This window comes from Cercospora kikuchii (genome assembly GCF_019650295.1).
Source record: "Cercospora kikuchii DNA, contig_00001, whole genome shotgun sequence".
Taxonomy (NCBI): domain Eukaryota; kingdom Fungi; phylum Ascomycota; class Dothideomycetes; order Mycosphaerellales; family Mycosphaerellaceae; genus Cercospora; species Cercospora kikuchii.
In genome coordinates this window covers 3157454-3175956 of record NW_025408582.1, presented here as the reverse complement: position 1 = coordinate 3175956, position 18503 = coordinate 3157454, and the positions used below count along the sequence as shown (strand labels likewise).

At 52.3% G+C, this 18503-nt stretch overlaps 8 protein-coding genes across 8 annotated transcripts; 6 read left to right on the top strand and 2 right to left on the bottom strand.

Annotated features, from left to right (window-relative positions):
• Nucleotides 1-344: 344 nt before the first annotated feature.
• CKM354_000121200 (uncharacterized protein) lies at nt 345-2099 on the top strand (the record flags this gene model as incomplete). The annotated part of the gene is made up of 1 exon (XM_044796328.1): nt 345-2099. The coding sequence occupies one exon, from the start codon at nt 345-347 to the stop codon at nt 2097-2099; it is 1755 nt and encodes a 584-aa protein (XP_044652263.1).
• Nucleotides 2100-2694: 595 nt separating this feature from the next.
• CKM354_000121100 (uncharacterized protein) lies at nt 2695-5598 on the top strand (the record flags this gene model as incomplete). Its single annotated transcript, XM_044796327.1, has 2 exons — nt 2695-5445; nt 5503-5598. 2 exons carry the CDS (start codon nt 2695-2697, stop codon nt 5596-5598), a joined length of 2847 nt encoding a protein of 948 aa, XP_044652262.1.
• Nucleotides 5599-6471: 873 nt separating this feature from the next.
• Nucleotides 6472-7008, bottom strand: CKM354_000121000 (uncharacterized protein; the record flags this gene model as incomplete). Its single annotated transcript, XM_044796326.1, has 3 exons — nt 6472-6639; nt 6698-6920; nt 6980-7008. The coding sequence occupies 3 exons, from the start codon at nt 7006-7008 to the stop codon at nt 6472-6474; spliced, it is 420 nt and encodes a 139-aa protein (XP_044652261.1).
• Nucleotides 7009-9369: 2361 nt separating this feature from the next.
• Nucleotides 9370-10319, top strand: CKM354_000120900 (uncharacterized protein; the record flags this gene model as incomplete). Its single annotated transcript, XM_044796325.1, has 2 exons — nt 9370-9450; nt 9501-10319. 2 exons carry the CDS (start codon nt 9370-9372, stop codon nt 10317-10319), a joined length of 900 nt encoding a protein of 299 aa, XP_044652260.1.
• Nucleotides 10320-11283: 964 nt separating this feature from the next.
• Nucleotides 11284-12542, top strand: CKM354_000120800 (uncharacterized protein; the record flags this gene model as incomplete). Its single annotated transcript, XM_044796324.1, has 2 exons — nt 11284-11691; nt 11745-12542. The coding sequence occupies 2 exons, from the start codon at nt 11284-11286 to the stop codon at nt 12540-12542; spliced, it is 1206 nt and encodes a 401-aa protein (XP_044652259.1).
• Nucleotides 12543-12707: 165 nt separating this feature from the next.
• Nucleotides 12708-15182, bottom strand: CKM354_000120700 (uncharacterized protein; the record flags this gene model as incomplete). The annotated part of the gene is made up of 1 exon (XM_044796323.1): nt 12708-15182. One exon carries the CDS (start codon nt 15180-15182, stop codon nt 12708-12710), a length of 2475 nt encoding a protein of 824 aa, XP_044652258.1.
• Nucleotides 15183-15464: 282 nt separating this feature from the next.
• CKM354_000120600 (uncharacterized protein) lies at nt 15465-16748 on the top strand (the record flags this gene model as incomplete). The annotated part of the gene is made up of 1 exon (XM_044796322.1): nt 15465-16748. The coding sequence occupies one exon, from the start codon at nt 15465-15467 to the stop codon at nt 16746-16748; it is 1284 nt and encodes a 427-aa protein (XP_044652257.1).
• A 492-nt stretch (nt 16749-17240) lies between these two features.
• On the top strand, nt 17241-18071 carry CKM354_000120500 (uncharacterized protein; the record flags this gene model as incomplete). Its single annotated transcript, XM_044796321.1, has 1 exon — nt 17241-18071. One exon carries the CDS (start codon nt 17241-17243, stop codon nt 18069-18071), a length of 831 nt encoding a protein of 276 aa, XP_044652256.1.
• Nucleotides 18072-18503: the final 432 nt, after the last annotated feature.

Here is an 18503-nt window from a genome sequence, read left to right as displayed (position 1 = left end):
GAGTTATTATCTGGCTGTGAACTGTGCTGAGTACAAAGTGAACGGGGAGATGCAGACGGGCCACTATGAGGTGAAAGAGCGTGTCGTAGACTGTGATGCGATCCAGATGAAAGAAAGTGGACTTCGACGCGACGCAGGCGCGATGTCGTCACTGCTGCACGGATCGGCAGGCGCCAGCGCTCGCCCGCGAAGTGAATGTGACGAGGATGCAAACACCGAGCATCTACCTGCAACAATAGCACTGAGCATACAGAACATACAGAACATATCCGCGGGCGGCTCAAGCATCAGCGGCGCGATTGATGGATGTGAGGTAGCCAGACCCGCCACATTCTTCCAACAACATGGCTTCACTGCCAGCTCGGCAGTCCTCGCGCCCGCGACGAGCTTCGCCGTCCGAACAGTCGCAGGCTTCGACCACACAACCTCAAGAATCTCTAGCGCAAGTACGATCCCAATCCGAAGACTCGCAGACTATATTCGTCAACAAGCCAGCAGAAGAGGAGGCAGAAGTGGAGCAAGAGAAGTCACTACCGGCCGAAACCCCCGCGGGTCAAGATGAAGACGAAGTCATGAGATGTTGGATCTGCATGTCCGATTCGACTGAAGATGGGCCGGACACATCGCCATGGCGCGATCCGTGTCCTTGTGCGTTGGTCGCTCACGAAGAATGCCTGCTGGACTGGATAGCGGATATGGAGTCTCCAAAGAATGCACACAACCGAAGTCGCTCGGGGAAGATAGAATGTCCACAGTGCAAGGCAGAGATCAAGCTTTCACGGCCGAGAGACTACATCGTGGATGCCATGAGAGGTCTCGAGCGCATGACAGACAGAGCTGTCATTCCTGTGAGTGGACTTGCGTTGAGCTCTGCAATGGTGCACATCAGCCAATACGTCGGCGTGCACACCATCTACGCGATATTTGGAGCAGACGATGGTAACAGATTGCTGGAGCCCCTGTGGCGATGGGCCACACAGCCTCCAGTTGAAGTGTATGCCAGCGAGCCAGAGAAGGTTTGGGAGATCCTTTCGACGTTGTTCCTCGATCGACTAAAACACTGGCGACTCATCGTGGGCCTCCCATTGATCACGCCAGTGCTCGTTCTATCACGAACCTCACTTGCCGATAGCGTACTGCCCGTTCTGCCAATCGTGTTCTTCGCTTCCCAAGCACATTCGCCAAGCGACGCTCTTGACTTTGCGTCATGGCCACCATCCGCAAGCTTTGCGTTTGCCGTGTTACCCTACGTTCGCTCGCTGTACAACGCGTACTACAAAAGGGTGTGGGCAGAAAAAGAGAAGCAATGGCTGGAGGCAGTCAAGCCGCGAGTGAGCCAACAAAACGAGGAGGATGCAGCAGCAAATAATGGGCAGAATCCCGTAGAGGCAGAAGGAGACGGGAATGTTTTCGAGGTGCGAATCGAACAAGAAGTGTGGGAGGATGATTGGGAACAAGAAGATCAAAGACTCGTTCAACAAGCAGCGGACAGGCAGCCCGCAGCGCACAACGAAGCCCAACAGCCTGGCTTGCAGACTGAGCAGAATAATGACGAGGATGCAAACGCACCAGAGCAAGCCGCTGGCGAAGTTCCACAACAAGCACAGGCTCCCCAACGAGACCTGCCACAGGAAGGCGGATTCCCTCGAGGCGATAACGGCGCGGCGCCCGCACCCGTAGTACCTCGCGATCGTTTGGAAGACTTCGCACGTCGACGCCAGGAAGCGCAAGGCCAGCATAACAATGCTGGCAATGTGCAAAACGTCGAGCGACGATTGTCGCTATCTCTCACTGGAATGGCTGAAACGTTCCTTGGCGCTCTCTTCTTTCCAACAATCGCCGGCCTGACCGGAGAAGCGCTGAAGCTTGTTCTTCCGCACAGATGGGTCACCCCGCCGCCCATGCGCGTCTTCAGAGAGACGTGGGCGGCAGGATTTCTGCAGAGCAAATGGGCTCGTAGCTTGGTCGGCGGATGTCTCTTCGTAGTTTGCAAAGATTTTCTGCGGCTGTATGTGTGCTGGCGCGCTGCACAGCTCCATAAGGACAGAAGAGTTCTCGATGTGGATAGGAGAAAGGGTCGAGGGTCATTCAGGCCGTGATGGAATAGTCAATTGTGCTTGAGCGAGGAGTTGGGGCACGGCATTATTGGTTTTACATAGCTCTCACTCAGCCATAGCGCTGGCATCACAGACACGATGTATGATTCAGTATGAACACAACCACAGCTTCTCTCACCCAGCATGTATCGAAGCCATGGAAAAGCGTGTCGTCGAGAAGGAATGAGAAGCAATCTGTGCACCCCTGCTCGTAATTGCGGCAAGGTTTCCGCGTGGAGGCATCGTGGCATCCCAGAGCGTCGCTGTGCTCTGACGCCGTGCTCGAAACAAGCCATTGCGAAGGCGCTCGTGATCTCCTCCCTACACGCCACCCGCAGCCTTGCTCTTTCGCTTGTCTGAGCTGTCTCAGATGCGGTGTTTCTAAAAGGCTGTACACCCAATCTGACAACGCTAAACCCGAGTACCTCTTGTGATCGACAGCTCCGACGCCCTCGACAACCCACTCCAGCACAACCTCGAGTACTCCGGACGACCGACCGAGCAACGCACACACCCGCCCTTTCGAACAGCTACGGCAATCCTCATCCAGTCCTGGCCACCACAACATAGGGCGTGAAGCCCGTCAGGCGCCGTCACCATGGCCGCCGCCGCCTCCGCTCTCTTTAACAGGGGCATGGGCCCCTCCAGCAAAGAGAATACGATGCGCGGCCTCGTCTCCTTCATCGCCGACCTACGAAACGCCCGAGCACGCGAACTCGAAGAGAAGCGAATCAACAAGGAACTCGCCAACATCCGACAGAAGTTCAAAGGCGGCAACCTCTCCGGCTACGACAAGAAGAAGTACGTGTGCAAGCTATTGTACATCTACATCTTGGGATGGAATGTCGATTTCGGGCATTTGGAAGCCGTGAATCTGATTTCGGCAACCAAATACTCGGAGAAACAGATTGGGTATCTGGCTGTGACCTTGTTCTTGTACGAAGGGCATGAGCTGTTGCACCTGGTGGTCAACAGCATTCGGAAGGATCTAGCGGATCACAATGAGCTGAACAACTGCCTGGCTCTCCATGCCATTGCCAATGTAGGCGGAAAAGAGATGGGAGAGGCGCTTTCTGCGGAGGTGCATCGATTGCTTATATCCCCTGCGAGCAAGCCATTTGTCAAGAAGAAGGCGGCTTTGACGCTACTGAGGCTCTATCGAAAAGTGCCGACAATTGTGCAGCCGGAATGGTCAGAGAGAATAATCGCGATTATGGACGACCAAGACTTGGGCGTTGCATTGAGTGTCACGAGTTTGATCATGACCTTGGCCCAGGACGACCCGGACAGCTACAAGGGCAGCTATGTGAAGGCTGCGCAGAGGTTGAGAAAGCTGGTAGTAGACCAAGACTATGCGGGCGATTATGTCTACTACAAAGTGCCCTGCCCTTGGCTGCAGGTTAAGTTGTTGCGGCTGATGCAGTATTTTCCACCTTCAGAGGACACGCATGTGCGACAACTTATGCGAGACTCTTTGCAAGTCATCCTGGACAATGCGATGGAGAGTCCAAAGAACGTACAGCAGAACAATGCGCAGAATGCAGTGTTATTCGAGGCTATTAACCTCATTATACACTTGGATACCGAGCGGGACCTGATGGTGCAGATATCAACGAAACTGGGCAAGTTCATTGGGAGCAGAGAGACGAATGTGAGATATCTGGGACTAGAGGCCATGACACATTTGTCAGTGCGAGCGGAGAACCTGGACCCGATCAAGAAGCATCAGGACATCATTATTGGATCACTGAGGGATCGCGATATCACGGTGCGCAGGCAGGGCCTGGATCTATTATACAGCATGTGTGATGCCACGAATTCGCAGAAGATCGTGCATGAGCTGCTCAAGTATCTGCAATCTGCAGACTACGCAATTCGAGAAGAGATGGTGCTGAAGATCGCCATTCTGACTGAGAAGTATGCCACGGACGTCAAGTGGTATGTCGACATATCAATGCGACTGATTGCCATGGCCGGCGACCATGTCAGCGATGAGGTATGGCAAAGAATCATTCAGATCGTAACCAACAATGACGAGCTGCAAGTCTATGCTGCACAAAACATCCTGCAATACTGCAGGGCTGACCACTGCCATGAGACACTGGTAAAGATTGGAAGTTACATTTTGGGCGAGTTTGGTCACCTTATCGCCGACACCAAGACCTGCAGTCCGATCGAGCAGTTCTTTGCACTCCAGGCTAAATTTGCGGCATGTTCACCAGTGACACGAGCTATGATCCTGTCTGCTTTCTTCAAATTTGTCAACCTGTTTCCAGAGATCCGACCACAGCTACTTTCAGCTTTCAGAACGTATAGCCATTCACTGGATTCAGAGCTTCAACAGCGTGCATGCGAATACTTGGCGATATCAACAATGCCCTCGGACGACCTACTGCGAACAATATGCGACGAGATGCCTGCTTTTCCCGAACGAGCGTCTGCTTTGCTGTCAAGGTTAGACAAGAAGTCGAGCGCAGCTGGCGACAAGAGAACGTGGGCCATCACAGGCAAAGACGCTGCACCTGGTCTCGACCGGAGTGCTACGCTCAAGCGTAATTTCAGCGCCACAGCTGCTGCTGCTGGCATCAATGGAACAACGAACGGCGCCAACGGTGTACACAAGAATGGCGCCGTGAAGACGCCGATTGACGAACTGGCCGGTCTCGACTTGACGAGTGGAAGCACTAACTTTGCGTCCGCAGCACATCTGTCTCCGAACTGGGAAGAGGGCTACAACCGACTACTAATGCGCGCTGAAGGACTTCTTTACGAGGACGTCCAAATACAAATTGGATGCAGGACAGAGTATCGTGCGGAAGTAGGGTGTCTAATCTTGTACTTCACGAACAAATCTCCAGCACCGATACAATCGTTTACTACAACCGTGGACAATGCATCTCCGGAGCAGCTCAAAGTTGAGACCAAGAGCTTGCCCGACACGAAAGTCCACACAGGAGAGCAGACGAGTCAGATGGTCATCTTCACGGCCAATGGCATTTTCAGTGAAGCGCCCACAATTCGAATATCGTACATGGCTGGTGCTCTACAAGCTCTGACATTGAAGCTGCCCTTGGCACTTCACAAGTATATGGACACGGCCGTTTTATCTTCAGAGGACTTCTTCAAGAGGTGGAAACAAATTGGCGGTGCGCCGCGAGAAAGCCAAAAGATCTTCAAAGCATTCGATATCTCCACCGACGCGACGCGGAGGCTGCTCATAGGCATGAAGTGGGGCATCTTAGACGGTGTCGATCCGAATCCCAAGAACTTTGTTGGTGCCACGGTGCTGCATACCGGGGGTGGCAAATATGGCTGCTTAATGAGGCTGGAGCCGAATCATGACAACAAGGTGAGTTTCCATCTTTTCTGTGATGAAAGCTCGCATGCTAATCATCGTAATACGCAGATGTACCGTCTTACGATACGCGCGACAGACGAAGCCGTCCCTCCCATTCTGATGAAGTTGATGGAGGAGAGATTGAAAGAGCCCTTTCCGCAATGACAATCAACCGCTTCCTTCGCTGAGCGAAGTGAAGCCGTGAGAGACGCGATGCTGCATAGCAATTCACATGCGCAAGGACAGAACCTGAATCAGATGCCGAGTTTCGGGCAACTCAGAGCCCATGCTGGGATCGACTGAGGCATTGAGTTCATAGTAGGGAGCAGAAAAAGGGTTTGCATGCATTTTGATACCACGTGGCAGGCGGGAATTAGGGGAGAGGAATTGCAAGATGATGTGTACAGATTAGTTTTGGGAGACGAGGGGTGGGAGATGAGCGCATCGGAATCGAGTTGCCATTTAACCGCTCGAATTTTGATTCATCATAATTGAACAAGCATCAAAAGCCTGGCGTATGCGTATACATTGTCCCTCAAGTCTTCGACGTGAGTTTGTGTGTCGCCGAGACCTGGCGACAGCTGCGACGTTGATGCACTTGTGTCATGTCTGCCTGACCTAGTTATAGAAGTGGAGGCATACTCGAGAATGTTGTGGAAGAGAAAGATTGATGGATCAGGAAGAAGAAAATGGGGGCGACGATTTTCCTTGGAGTTGCTTTGAACATTAGCCTCGAGGATGTGTGGAAGAGGCTTGGGGCTTTGTTTAATAGGCGTATAGGATTGTGATTGAGAGCGATGCTCCGACGTTGGGTCTGCGGAATCGTGTTGGCGATGAGGTAGTTTGGCGAGTTTGGGAATATGACTTTGGGTGGATGGGAGTGTGGCGAGGAAGATCTTGAGAAAGTCGGAGAATGTTGTGCATGGGTCCAGAATTGAAGGGCAAGTGTAATACATATTCATCTATTCGAATCGAAATGCCAATCCTTGTAGCGCACCGCCTCCATAAACATAATTCACTTCTTCAGGACTCGTGCTATCAGCCACCACAAGTGCCTGATTGCAAACAGTTATAATTGACGCATTCGAAGCCACTGGACATCTCTGCAGTCTGTCGGCAGACTTGTCCAGTGTATCCAGCGCCAAAACTTTGGCAAGCTTGTTGGAAATTCTGCAAGCTGTCCCAAGAAATCTGTGGATTCGTGCACTAAATTTATGTGTATTAGCTTGCGGAGCCCAACTTGGTGCGCAGATGTAGAACTTACTACGTTGAATTTGTTGCCGTTGAAATCGGCTATGCCATGCTCATACTGGCCACCATAGACACCGCATGCCTTGGCGGTTGTTCGGTCTGCGATATGTCCGTCACTCTTGACACAAGATCCGAAATTGGTTGATGGGCGAGATCCTGAGAATTGACGTTTGGTGATGATATAGTCTGTGTCATGCGGCAGAGGGTTTGCCTGTGTGCCGATGAGAATGATTGTCCTGTAAACATTGTCAGACGATCAGTCAATAGATTCTTCGCCCAGTAGCTGAATACTGACAATGCGATTGAGGATACGCGTAATGCCATTGTGACTGCCGATGAACTGTAGTCGGTTCAGGTTGTCCCATCTTACAGTAAGCGCAAATTCCTCCTTCTTATGTTCACGATATGCAGGTACATCTACGCGAGCCCTTAGGGCTTGCGGCACATGGATATCGGCAGAAGAGAGGATCCTAGAAAGATTCGTTGCTCTACCCACTTTCTACAACGTCCGGAGATTGCCTTATCTGTACAGATCACGTCTAACTTGGTAGACTTTGGGTTGAAGAAGCAATCAGGTCTAGACCCATCCGATTCTATTTTCACGCAGTTGCTCCGTTGTTCGTAGCACCATGCAGGTGATGACTTATGCTGGGATGCCATCACCAACGTTGTGTGGTTACCTAATCCAGTGAATGGACTTATCCGGGTCAGGAGTTTCAGACGCACTGAAAGATCGGAGACTCAAATTAGCAAGTTCTGCCGTGTGTAGAGAACCAACTTGCTCGCTCTCTAGGAGGTTTGTACGGTTGCAGAAGGTACAGGCTTGGATTTATGGGCATATCATTGTTCTTCGACAACCTGTTGTACAGGAGATCCGACTGTATATCTCAGCCCCGAACATCGTGGCTGTGATCGTACAACAGACTGAGTACTGCCGGCCGATTATAATGCGTTCAGGACGCCTAGATATCCGATGTAAGCCCCTTCGTAAAGCATCGTGGCGATGGTTGAGGATGCTTCTTGGCATGACAGGTTCAAGGTAAACAGGAACGGCCAGTAAGAGAGATACAATTTCTGGGCATTTTTGCCGCATCTAGCACCAACAGTTGCACCTTGATGCCCCCTTGATTGAGTCGGGGCGACGTGTGATGGACGTGGGAAGATACCGTGGTGCTTTCGAGCGTTCGTCGTTGCGGACTGCATCTGCTCTCGGAGAGACTGGAAAACTCTTTTTGCATTGTGCGGCATCACTGCGGATTTCGGTCAGCTCTTGAGTCTTGTACACTAAGCTTTAGATGTGTTGATCCTTCTGTGCGAGGCTTGCTTCCAGTTCTTGCGCCTTTTCGTATGCATTACGCAGTCGCTGCAGTTCATTAGCAACTGCCGTACTTTGCGACTGCTCCTACCGCAGCTCTTCAATTTCTGTAATCCGCTGTTACACATTTTGGGAGGTGGCTCTATGAAGTGTCTCGATGATGAACGGTCGAGAAGATAGCAGTCCCATTCTTCTCTACCTCGTGCCGAGCTGCTGCCTCAGGCCTCATGCCTCACGCCAAGGCTCGCTCTCTGGCGTATGCCCTCGACGCGTGTGTCGCCGAGACGAGACTTGATGACCGATGCCACGTTGATGCAGTTGTATAATCTGCCCGGCCTGGCCATTGAGGTGCAAGCAGACTCGGCGTTCCGGACCAAGTCCGAGCGTGGCTTGCCACCATGGTGGGAGGTGGACGTTGATCCCAGGGGCTTACTGAAGTGAAACGTGCAGATCGTCAATGCTAACAGTTACGAAACCCCTAGTGCTATGTATAACTGTTATAGCCTGCTGCCTTGACAGTATGCGAATTTGCACTGACAGCTAAGTGAGCTTGTGGGTATATGTGAAGGATACGTGCACCAGGGTGCAATGACTCGATCGGATGCCGTCATCCGTGTAGGATGTCATCGTTGTGCAGAAGGACGTGCGTGGTTGGATTGTTCGCTCAGGATCTGGCTAGACGTCCATACGTTGTGCATATGCAGGTCCACATGTCAAGACAACACGAATAGATTAGATGGCGATCGGCCTAGAAGCTTGCATTGTACGTGGTGAGCTTTTGTGGTATGATTGTCGGAAAGTACATGTCAGCGGTCAAGCGTTGATGCCTTGGTTCGCTGCAACGTTGCTAGGTCGTTGTCATCCGCCATCCTTGGTACCAGACTAGAAGTGGGGGTAAGGCAGATCTGGACACTGCATGGAGTTGAATGTATGCGAGGAAATGCATGCGATGCCTCAAGAACGTACCGCCAGTAGAAACTTCATGATATAGCGCTAGAATTGCAGATGGTGCAGTATGGAGCAGGAGGCAGGAGATGCAGTGTGCCGAGTGAATGGTTAGTGTGGCAAGTGGGGTGTCGAGGAGGGAAAGGGAAAGGGTCATTCCGCCAAGCGGGAAGCGAGCTGATCCGCCGGATCTCTCCACCTGAGCGACCACCAACACCACTGCGGCGCAATCTAGCCTGCTTTCTGATCTCAGTGCTCGACGTTCCTGTCTTCTTCCTCCACAGCTGGCGGGAGTGTGCAAGGTTCCATTCACTCGCTCTCGCGCTCGAGGTTCTTCTGGAGGCCTGCGAGCAATTGCCATTTCAAGAATGACTTCCGCATAAAGCATCTCGGCTCCTCACCTCGGTCACGGCTATCGAGCAAGCATGTTCTCCAGCAGCAAGAAGCGAGCGCGTGCAGACAGCGGGAGCGACCATTTCCGGGTTGAAGACGTGCCTTTTGGCAAGGTCGGTATCATACGTTCTTCTGCTAAGATGACTGCTGACGCCGCCCGCAGAGAGCTCGAGCGACTACTGAAGCCTCGGCAGACAGCGGAAAATGGTTCAACGACTCCGTTCTCAATACGCCGACCAGGACATCGGCACGCAATCCGACAGACTATGATAGCGATGCCGACACGTCGAGTCTGAGGTCTGAACCAGGCAGTCCTCGCGATGTCTCCATGGATGACGATGACGTGGACATGGACGACGGCACCTTCTCGCAATCACCCGAAGCAGAATTTCTTCCTCGTCCGACCGGTCCTGTCCCAGCTCATCTGCCACAGAAGCTGCAGATGAATAGAGTGCCGACGCCGATGGTGCCAATGCGACCAGGAGCCAGTCCAGAGCGCATTAGAACTGGCTTCAAACAACACGTTCGTCGTCGCCATCCGCAGGAATATTCTGCCAGCTCCGACCTTCTCGAGGTGCCCTCGCCTATCGATGAGGATGAGGTACCGACTCCACCCTCTGCGGCCGAGGCAGCAGAATCACGGCTTAGCATGCTCAGCGTTAGTGACGTTGACATGGACGGGAATGAAGGAGTGCCTCGCATTTCCATTGACCCTGCCAGACCTAATCTCACTCGACCTGACGGAGAAGCAGACCTGGAGTCTGCCATTGATTCAGAACCGATGGACTACGGATCGAATAATCTCATTGTCCGAAAACAGCGCCAGCGTAGCGGAGCGCTCAGCAGCGGCAACCCATCTGTCCGTGCCACACCAATCGCTGGTACGAACAACAAGCGCGGCGGCTTTGCAATGGGATTCAGGCCCGATTGCGAGAAATGCCGTCTGCGTGTCCCAGGACACATGAATCACTTTATTGTTTAGCGAGCATGAAGGGCTTTCACTACGGTCTTTCTTTTGGCAACCAGTTTTACCACAGCGACAGGCGCTTAGAGGAGTTCACCACTATTACAGCTTTCGAGGGATTGGCAAGCGGCAGATACCAGGATCGCTCTTTGACATGGCCGCGGGACAGGCGGATTCTCATTTTGTGTGTATGCATTTGCATCGTACTACCCACTACTACTACTAGACAGACAGCACTTCAGCAGTTCTAATGTTCAATGTTGAAAGGGACGAATTGTCTCAGCTGATTGAGTCTCTACATGAATTTACCCATCTCGAAATTACCTCCATTTCCGTAGAAGGACACGTTGAAAGCGCCGACAGCATTGCGTGAATGGCCAGAGACCTGCCACAATGTGGTCCCGGCACGCAATATCATGTGAGCAGCTCGCAACCCTGAAACATAGAGATATCGGTATGTTTTCTCCCTCTGAGTCAGTGACTGCTGACTGCCCATAACACAGAACGCTCTCCGAATTCGAGTGGTCACAAATATTGTGAAACGGTGTACGAACTTCGGAGTATCTCACGATCTTCACACATTCTCAAACTTCATTCGACACACCTCGAAGAATACGTGTAATAAAGCAGTGCCGGCTCTTGGCGATACATATGCAGCAGCTTGGCAGCACTGTTGCCGGGTGAGAGAGCACCTCAACCCCACTTCCGTCACCCAGTGCCCCGCTACCAGGCCGCATTTCGCCCGCATCTCTGATCGTGTGGCTCGCACCGTAGCAACTCAACAGAAGCTGCTGACATATGCTGCAATAATGACGGCTAAAAGCCGCCTAGCTGCGAGATAGACGAGACAGAAGCTTGCGTGCCTGCATGTCGACCATAAGCTTTCTTCTTTTTGGAGTCACTTCAACTTCACTTCCATTCCATCGACACTCGCAACTTTGAGTCTACCACACATCGATACAAAGCTTACTTTTCACCCACCATGTCCAAGTTCCAGCTCAAATGGGGCATTCTCGCCACAGGCGGAATTGCTGAGACCTTCTCGCGAGACCTCTGGGTGAATCCTGAAACAAGAGGTGTCAAGGACATTGAGCATGTCGTTGTGGCGGCAGCTTCATCTTCTTCGGCCGACCGCGCACAAGCTTTCTTGAAAGAAGTTCGAGCTCCGGAGACAGCCAAGGCATATGGATCATATCAAGAGCTGGTGAATGATCCAAACGTGGACATCATTTACGTTGCAACGCCACACAGCCACCACTACCAGAACGTCCGTCTGGCATTAGAAGCTGGAAAGAATGTGCTTTGCGAGAAGGCATTCACGACCAATGCTAAGCAGTTGGAGATTTTGGTGAAGATTGCCAAGGAGAAGAATCTGTTCTTGATGGAGGCTGTAAGTCATGCTATCCTTCGAGTTCATAAGCGAAGAGATTGACAATACTCCAGGTCTGGACACGATACTTCCCTCTATCTATCTACGTCCGCGACACTATCAGATCTGGCAAGCTGGGCACCGTCTACCGCACCTTCGCCGATCTCAGCGTCGGTCAACCACCAGCCACAAGCTTCCCAGACTCTCACCGCATGGTCAACCTCGAACTCGCAGGAGGCGCCCTGCTCGATCTGGGAATTTACGCGCTCACCTGGGTCTTCCAAACCCTCTACCACACCCAAAAGCAACCAGCCCCACCCTCATCCATCCTCTCCTCCATGCGCAAATATAAAACCGGCGCTGACGAACTCACCTCCATCCTCCTTACCTTCCCCCGCTCAGACGGCTCAGGTGAAGCTCACGGCATAGCCACAACCGGCATGCCCGTCTCCTCAGACCCAGATCACCAAGGCACCGCCGGCCCCTCCATCCGCGTGCAAGGCGAAAAGGGTGAAATTCAAGTCTTTCACCCTGCTTATCGTCCCACGAAAACCAAATTGGTTCTCAACGATGGAACTGTCGAAGAAAAAGTCTTCGAACAACCAGGACCAGGTAAGGGATCCGGATGGGCGAATGGATTCGGAGACAAAAGCTCATGGAACCCTGAAGGTGAAGGCCACGGGATGTTTTGGGAAGCGGACGAGGCCGCGTACGCGTTGCGAGACGGGAGGAAAGAGGGCCAGTATGAGAGCTTGGAAGAGAGTTTGGTGATTATGAGGACGATGGATGAAGTAAGGAGACAGAATTCTCTGGTGTATCCCGATGCGATTGAGACGACGGATTATCCAGTTGATCTGACAGCGAAGAAGTGAGGTTGAGCAGTTAATGGGCGAAAAGATTTCGAGGCTGTTACTCAGCCGTCGAAAGATACTTGTAGCTATCCTGAACCTCGTAGCTATACCCAGCCGAGTACTATCATACAGAAATGCGAAATCCGCGGGCTAGAAGAAAAGACCGGCTCAGTCGAACACGGTGCTCTACACAATATCCAAGTCGTCATCATCGCTCGCAACCTGCGCTTGGCCGGGAAGAGACTCTCTTCCGGGCTCTCGAATGCCTTTATCGAGCATGAATCTCGCCTTCTTTTTGGTCGGGCTCTGACTCCCGGAGCTTCGCGCACTGCTGTCATCACTCCGAGGGCGGATAAGAGGTCGTTTTTGAGCGTCAAGCCGCGACTGGCCTCGTTCAGGACTGCCTATCCGACTCTCTTTGGGTTGCAGCAGACCAGCTTTCTTCGCGCCACCCCATCCCATTGGGTTTGACGACTTGCTGGCTGTTGTTCGGCTGGACATAGAAACAGCACCCAAGCCAAAGTGCTTCTTTCTGTCTTTCGCTGGCTCCAAGCTGACATCGCCAGATTTTCTTGCCAGCAAACCAAGCTCGGCGGCAGATTTCTTGCTGAACAACGCATCGCGCGCCTCTTCAGCCGCGCTCATGACTTTCGTACTCGTAGACGTCGTCCGCACGTGTTTCGAATGTCTCATCATTTCAGCACCCGTCCCTCGTCCCATTTCACCAAGTTGCCGCGCAATATCCCGATCCTTCTGTGCAGCTGCTATACGCTTTCTCGAAGCTTCTTCGCCAATCATATCATCATAAATTCGTTTATCGTCGTCATCCAGTAAGCTCGCTGCACTCTTCGTACCATTGACAGTGTATAATGTGCCGTATTCTCGATGATGTCTCACTCCTGTCGGGTCTTTCTTCGAACGTTCCCCAGGACGAGCCGAAGCGACGCGCCGTCTCTTAGCTGGCTCTCCTTTGGTGCCATCGTTGAACATCGTGTTGACTTCCATCCTCCCTTTGCGAGCCTTTTCAATCTGAAGATTGAGATGAAACTCACAAGCCTCAGATTTGCGGCTGTCAATCCATTCACCACATGGCTCCCCATTCTTCTTGATAGCATTGCAGTACCCTAGATCTCGCGCCACACCGATCTCCATCACGCAATCCTCGGAGCTGCCCAGTTTCAACGAGAACTTACCGTTATGCTGATTACCTTTAGGCGGCATAATGGCAGGGTTCATGATTGCGAGAAGTGTGCCTGGCGTAAGCTTCCAGAATTGGTTGAAGGCCGTTCCGAACAAGAAGCAGTCAATTTCCCATTTGAGATCGCAGAGATGGAGAACCATGAATTTGTTTTTTGGAGCTTCCAATTTGTCCTCGCCATTTTTGTCATTTGTGCGATGAGTCTGAGCGTGGTCGAAAGGGCTTGATTTGGATGCCAATACAGCAAACACCACATAGTTGGCTTCGCAATCAGGAGGATCGTAGTCGGGCGATTTGACTTCTCGCAGCAGTCGCGGCAACGAGTACACTTCGCAGCCAGTCATTTCGCGCGCCACCACATCATGACTGACGGTCCGCTTCTTGAGATGAACCTTCGAGAATGGATCGTAGCCAGTGCTACCACCCGTATCTTCCACGTCAGGTATTGTCGGATCTTCGGGCTCTTCGTGGCCAGTCCCATCCTCAGCCCCGGCCGCACTTCCTTGCCAGATCTTGCTGACGTGAGGCTTCGCCGCGACGTCTTCCCGGGTTTGTCGAATTGATGATGCGCGCGAGATGTTCGACTCGGTTCGTGCATGCTTGCCCGATGGCTGTCCAGCCGATCGAGGCCGACTTGCCTCTGCTAGCTGGAACGATTGGCTCAGTGATGTGGGCCGTGACTTCATGCTGCTGACTGTCTTGGAGCTAATGTTGGACTCTGTCCGGATATGACTGAAGCCTTGACTTCGTATCTCCTTCAATCTGTCTTGCTTGGCCAGCTTCGCTTCATCCCTCTGCTTCACTTCTGCCAGCCGCTGGCTAAAACTCGACACTTTTGGAGGGTCCTCCTTCGGCGCCCGCAAGGAGTGCAGTGAGGATGAATGTTTAAGCTGAGTCGCATCGCGCGGTCTTTTGAGTGACACATCTGCTGCTCGGGGATTGGTCGTCAAACCGAGTTTGGCTCTGGCGGGCGATAGCTCCAGGCCACTTCTTCGATCGGCTGAGGGAGAGACGGGTATCTGTACAGCTTGCTGTGGCAGAGCAGACTCGTATAGTTTCCGCGGTGATGGTGAGCCAGGTGCTGGCATGCTACTGCTGCCCTCGCTCCGGTCGCCGTCTCTGTCTCTTTTCGCACTCGATCTCTGTAATTTCTTCAACCTCAATTTTGCCTGTATCTCTGCCAGCTTCAACTGCAATGTCTCTTCGTCTTCGTCCTCGTCCTCATCGTCATCCTCATCATCCCCTCCTGCCAAGTCTTGCAGCATTTTGCTGCTGCGAACATTATTGCGCCCGGGACTTGGACTCGGCGACCGTTCGTCATCGTTGCTACTCTTGTAGTCTTGCCATTTCTTCCGTCCGCTCGGTGAGGAAAGCAATGCCTGGAAGGGTGATCTCGGCGGCCATTGGGCGTTGTTCTTGGATGGCGAGACCTGGGCGCGCGGAGACTCGCGAACCACGACCATGGTGCGGCGTCATGTAGAATCAATGTTGCCTAGAGATATCGCATCGTACAGTAGTGTTGTATTGTTGTGAGCGAAGTAGTGGTTGTTGGTCGCACAAGAACAAGGATCCGTTGCACATCCCAGCTCCACCTGCCATTTGCCGAGTCGCGTGAACAACGCGTCAAATACGCGTCTCCGCTTTCACACCCTGTCCTCCTTACAACCACATCTAGCAACACTTCGGAATTGGCGACTTGTCATTGGGGTCATCAGGCGAACGAAGTATATGTGCAGGGTATTATAATGGCCAGAACTCGCGCATCGAAGCCCGCCACAGGGAAGCAAAAAGACGAAGTGGTATCAACGAAGCCGACATTGAAGAAACTGGATGCCCCGGTAGAGAGCCCACCACAAGTCTTTATCCTGCCCAAAGATGCATCGTCCGGAGCACGCGTTGCGACGTTGGCGAATCCCGCTACGCTGTCGCCAAACCGCTACTTTGTCTGTCCCGAGAAGGGCTTCTATGAATTCACCAGGATTGCCGCCCCCAAGGCGCAGAAACGAAGCTGGCTGCTAGCACCGGATCGAAGCGTGCATGCCGAAGATGACTCGTCCAAGGATGATGGCTACGTGCTTCAGCAGCCAGACATGTTCGTTGCCACGCCCATCGACCCTCTGTTCCTACTTCTGCCCGCTCTAGGAGGCGAAGAGACTGGTGGGCAGGAGTTCCTGGCAACATCAGACTTCATTGCCAAATTGAGCGAGTCCTCGCCTCATCTGCAGAGTCTCGTGCGATCCAGTGACTCGGACAAGCTCGAACGCATTTTCGAAAACAGGATCAAAGCTGTGAGCGACTGCATGGACATGGGTGATGACAAAATGTACGCTTTGTCACTGCCAAAACTGGTCAAGGAGATCGTCAGCAAAGCAAAGCGAATGTCTACTCGCGGTCTGCCAGCGAGCATGGAGGATCGATTTGTCAAGCAGGCATTGGACATTCCCGAGTTGAGCATGAAACGGGAGGAGAGTGGCGTTAGCCTAGTAAAGGAGGATTCTACTGCTGGCGCTGAGACCCAATCCTCCTCTGGTCTGGAGTCGCAAGAATCGGCCACAACTTCGACGACGAGCACGAGCGTGGAGACGGCAGCGACATCTGTCTCGAGCACATCAACAAATCCCGGAACTTCGGGATTTGCAGACCTGCTCCGCGTCCGAGTGGCATTGAATTTTATTCTAACATCATATGTCCTGCCGAAGATCAAGAAGCGTGTAGACCCCTTGCTTGAAGACACGCAGACGACAGGCATAGACTTCTCGCCTTTGGACAAGCAATTGGCGCACATTGCACAGCTCAAAAAGGACGCGCAGGCGCTGCGTTCGTTGAGTGACAATATATCTCGGAAGCGTGCTCATGAAGTCGATGAGGAAGCTGGCGAGAAAGCAGCAGAGAAGAAGCGGAAGCAGGAGGAAGACGAAAGGAAGAAAAAGAATGTCAGTCACGGTGTGAAGAAGTTGGCAAAAGCCGACACCAGTGGCATGAAGAAGATGAGCAGTTTCTTTACAAAAGTGCCGGCGAAGAATAAATGATTCGTGGATATAAGCGATTGAGATCTGGACGATGGAAGTCAGCATTCTTCTTGCTGTCCGTATCAAAGACCAAACTTTGTCGATGAGGCAGCATGCAGACCGCACGCCTGAGCCACTGCTTGACCAGATGTGCGGATGATCATAACTGGTTGTACCGCACTCTTCTTGAATGTGGCCTCAATCAAACTATTGGAGCATGCATGTTGAAGTAAGCGTCGACCAGATCCATCGCTGTGCAGTCCTCAAAAGCTGAGTTCTGGACTTTTTCTTGTGGCAATAAAATCAACGCCCCCTACACCTTCGCTCAGTCCTCTCTCCAAGAATTGCATCTACCAAGCGTAAAACCTGGAAGCACTTCACAAGCACTCAAGAACCCTCAAGGGAATCTTCGCCGTGTGATACTCGCGTCACACAAGGACTTTCCATCAACCAGAATCAAGCTTACTTCTCTCGGACTACTTGCCCACACAAGTCTCCAATCTGACGGACAAGATGTCGACAAATCCATACATTTCCTACCATGTCGATACGCCAATCATCTATGGCATAGACCCCTACGAGCAAGACAATCCAGACGCCTCCATCCCTCCTATTTCCTTGGACAATGACTTCCAAGGGTATAGGTGGGAGGTCACGACCCACGGGGTGCCAATCATGGTGCCCGACCGGTCGTCTGACAATTCAACTCCGCTTGCTGCAAGCCCTCACCGGCCTCATGCTTTCATGGCTGGATCTAACAACCAGCGCCGTCCACGTCCACGTGGACGTGGACTTCGAAGACGAGGACCCCTGGACCCTCCGGATGACAGCGACTCCGACACCGAAGAGCCACGTCGTATCATAGGAGTTGTCGTGCCTCGTCGAGAGCGTCCGGCTGGATCCTCAACCAATACAAGAATTTCCAACGAAGAAAATCGACGGCTTCATGCTGCCATTCTCCAAATCTTGCACCACTCGGAGCAGCTCTCTTACGAAGGACGAAGGGCTCTTGAGGAAGTCTTGTGGCAGGGCGGAATGACCTACGAAGGCGTGAGCGAAGAGACTATCGATTTAATTCGAGCACAAGCTCGAGAGGGCAGGGGAAGATCGAACAGTCTTGGATCAGATGCCGGAGCTGAAGGGGCAGAGGGCGCAAGTGGTCATACATTTGTACTAGCAGATCGAACCCTGACACCAAGCCCGGAGAGTGAGCCAGCGGAGAGCGAATGGGTCAGGCAATACGGGCCACTAGGAGAGGACATGACGTGGGAGGGGGTTCGTCATTGCGTGGGAGAACGTTTATTCGCGGAACTGGGCTGGATGGGCGAGTTCCGAACAGAATGATATCTCAGTCTGATGGCGTGGTAATTGGAGCATCTCTGATCCAGTCAGAATGAATAGTTGGTAATGTTTGGCAGGGTTAGCTACATGCTTTTGTACAGTCTTGGTGAAATGAAATGTTCTTGCTCTTGGACTTCACCGTCATCTCTATTTCCTTTCCAGTGCTATAACCATGTTCCCATTCACCAACTGATGACCTCACGAGAGTGTAACACCAGTCGCGTTTGTGAGAGACGTGATTTTGACTTGCATTTTGTATTTTGATTCGTATTGTCGTTCGATACTATACACACACTCACGCGCAATCGAGCCAAGGAGCGAGAATAACTCAGCAACCAAGCTTCATTCTTCTGACTCTTCTTGTTCCGATTTACGCGGCTCTGGCTCATTCAGAAAACCAATAATGACAATACTTTCCTCGCCGCTTCCGTATAC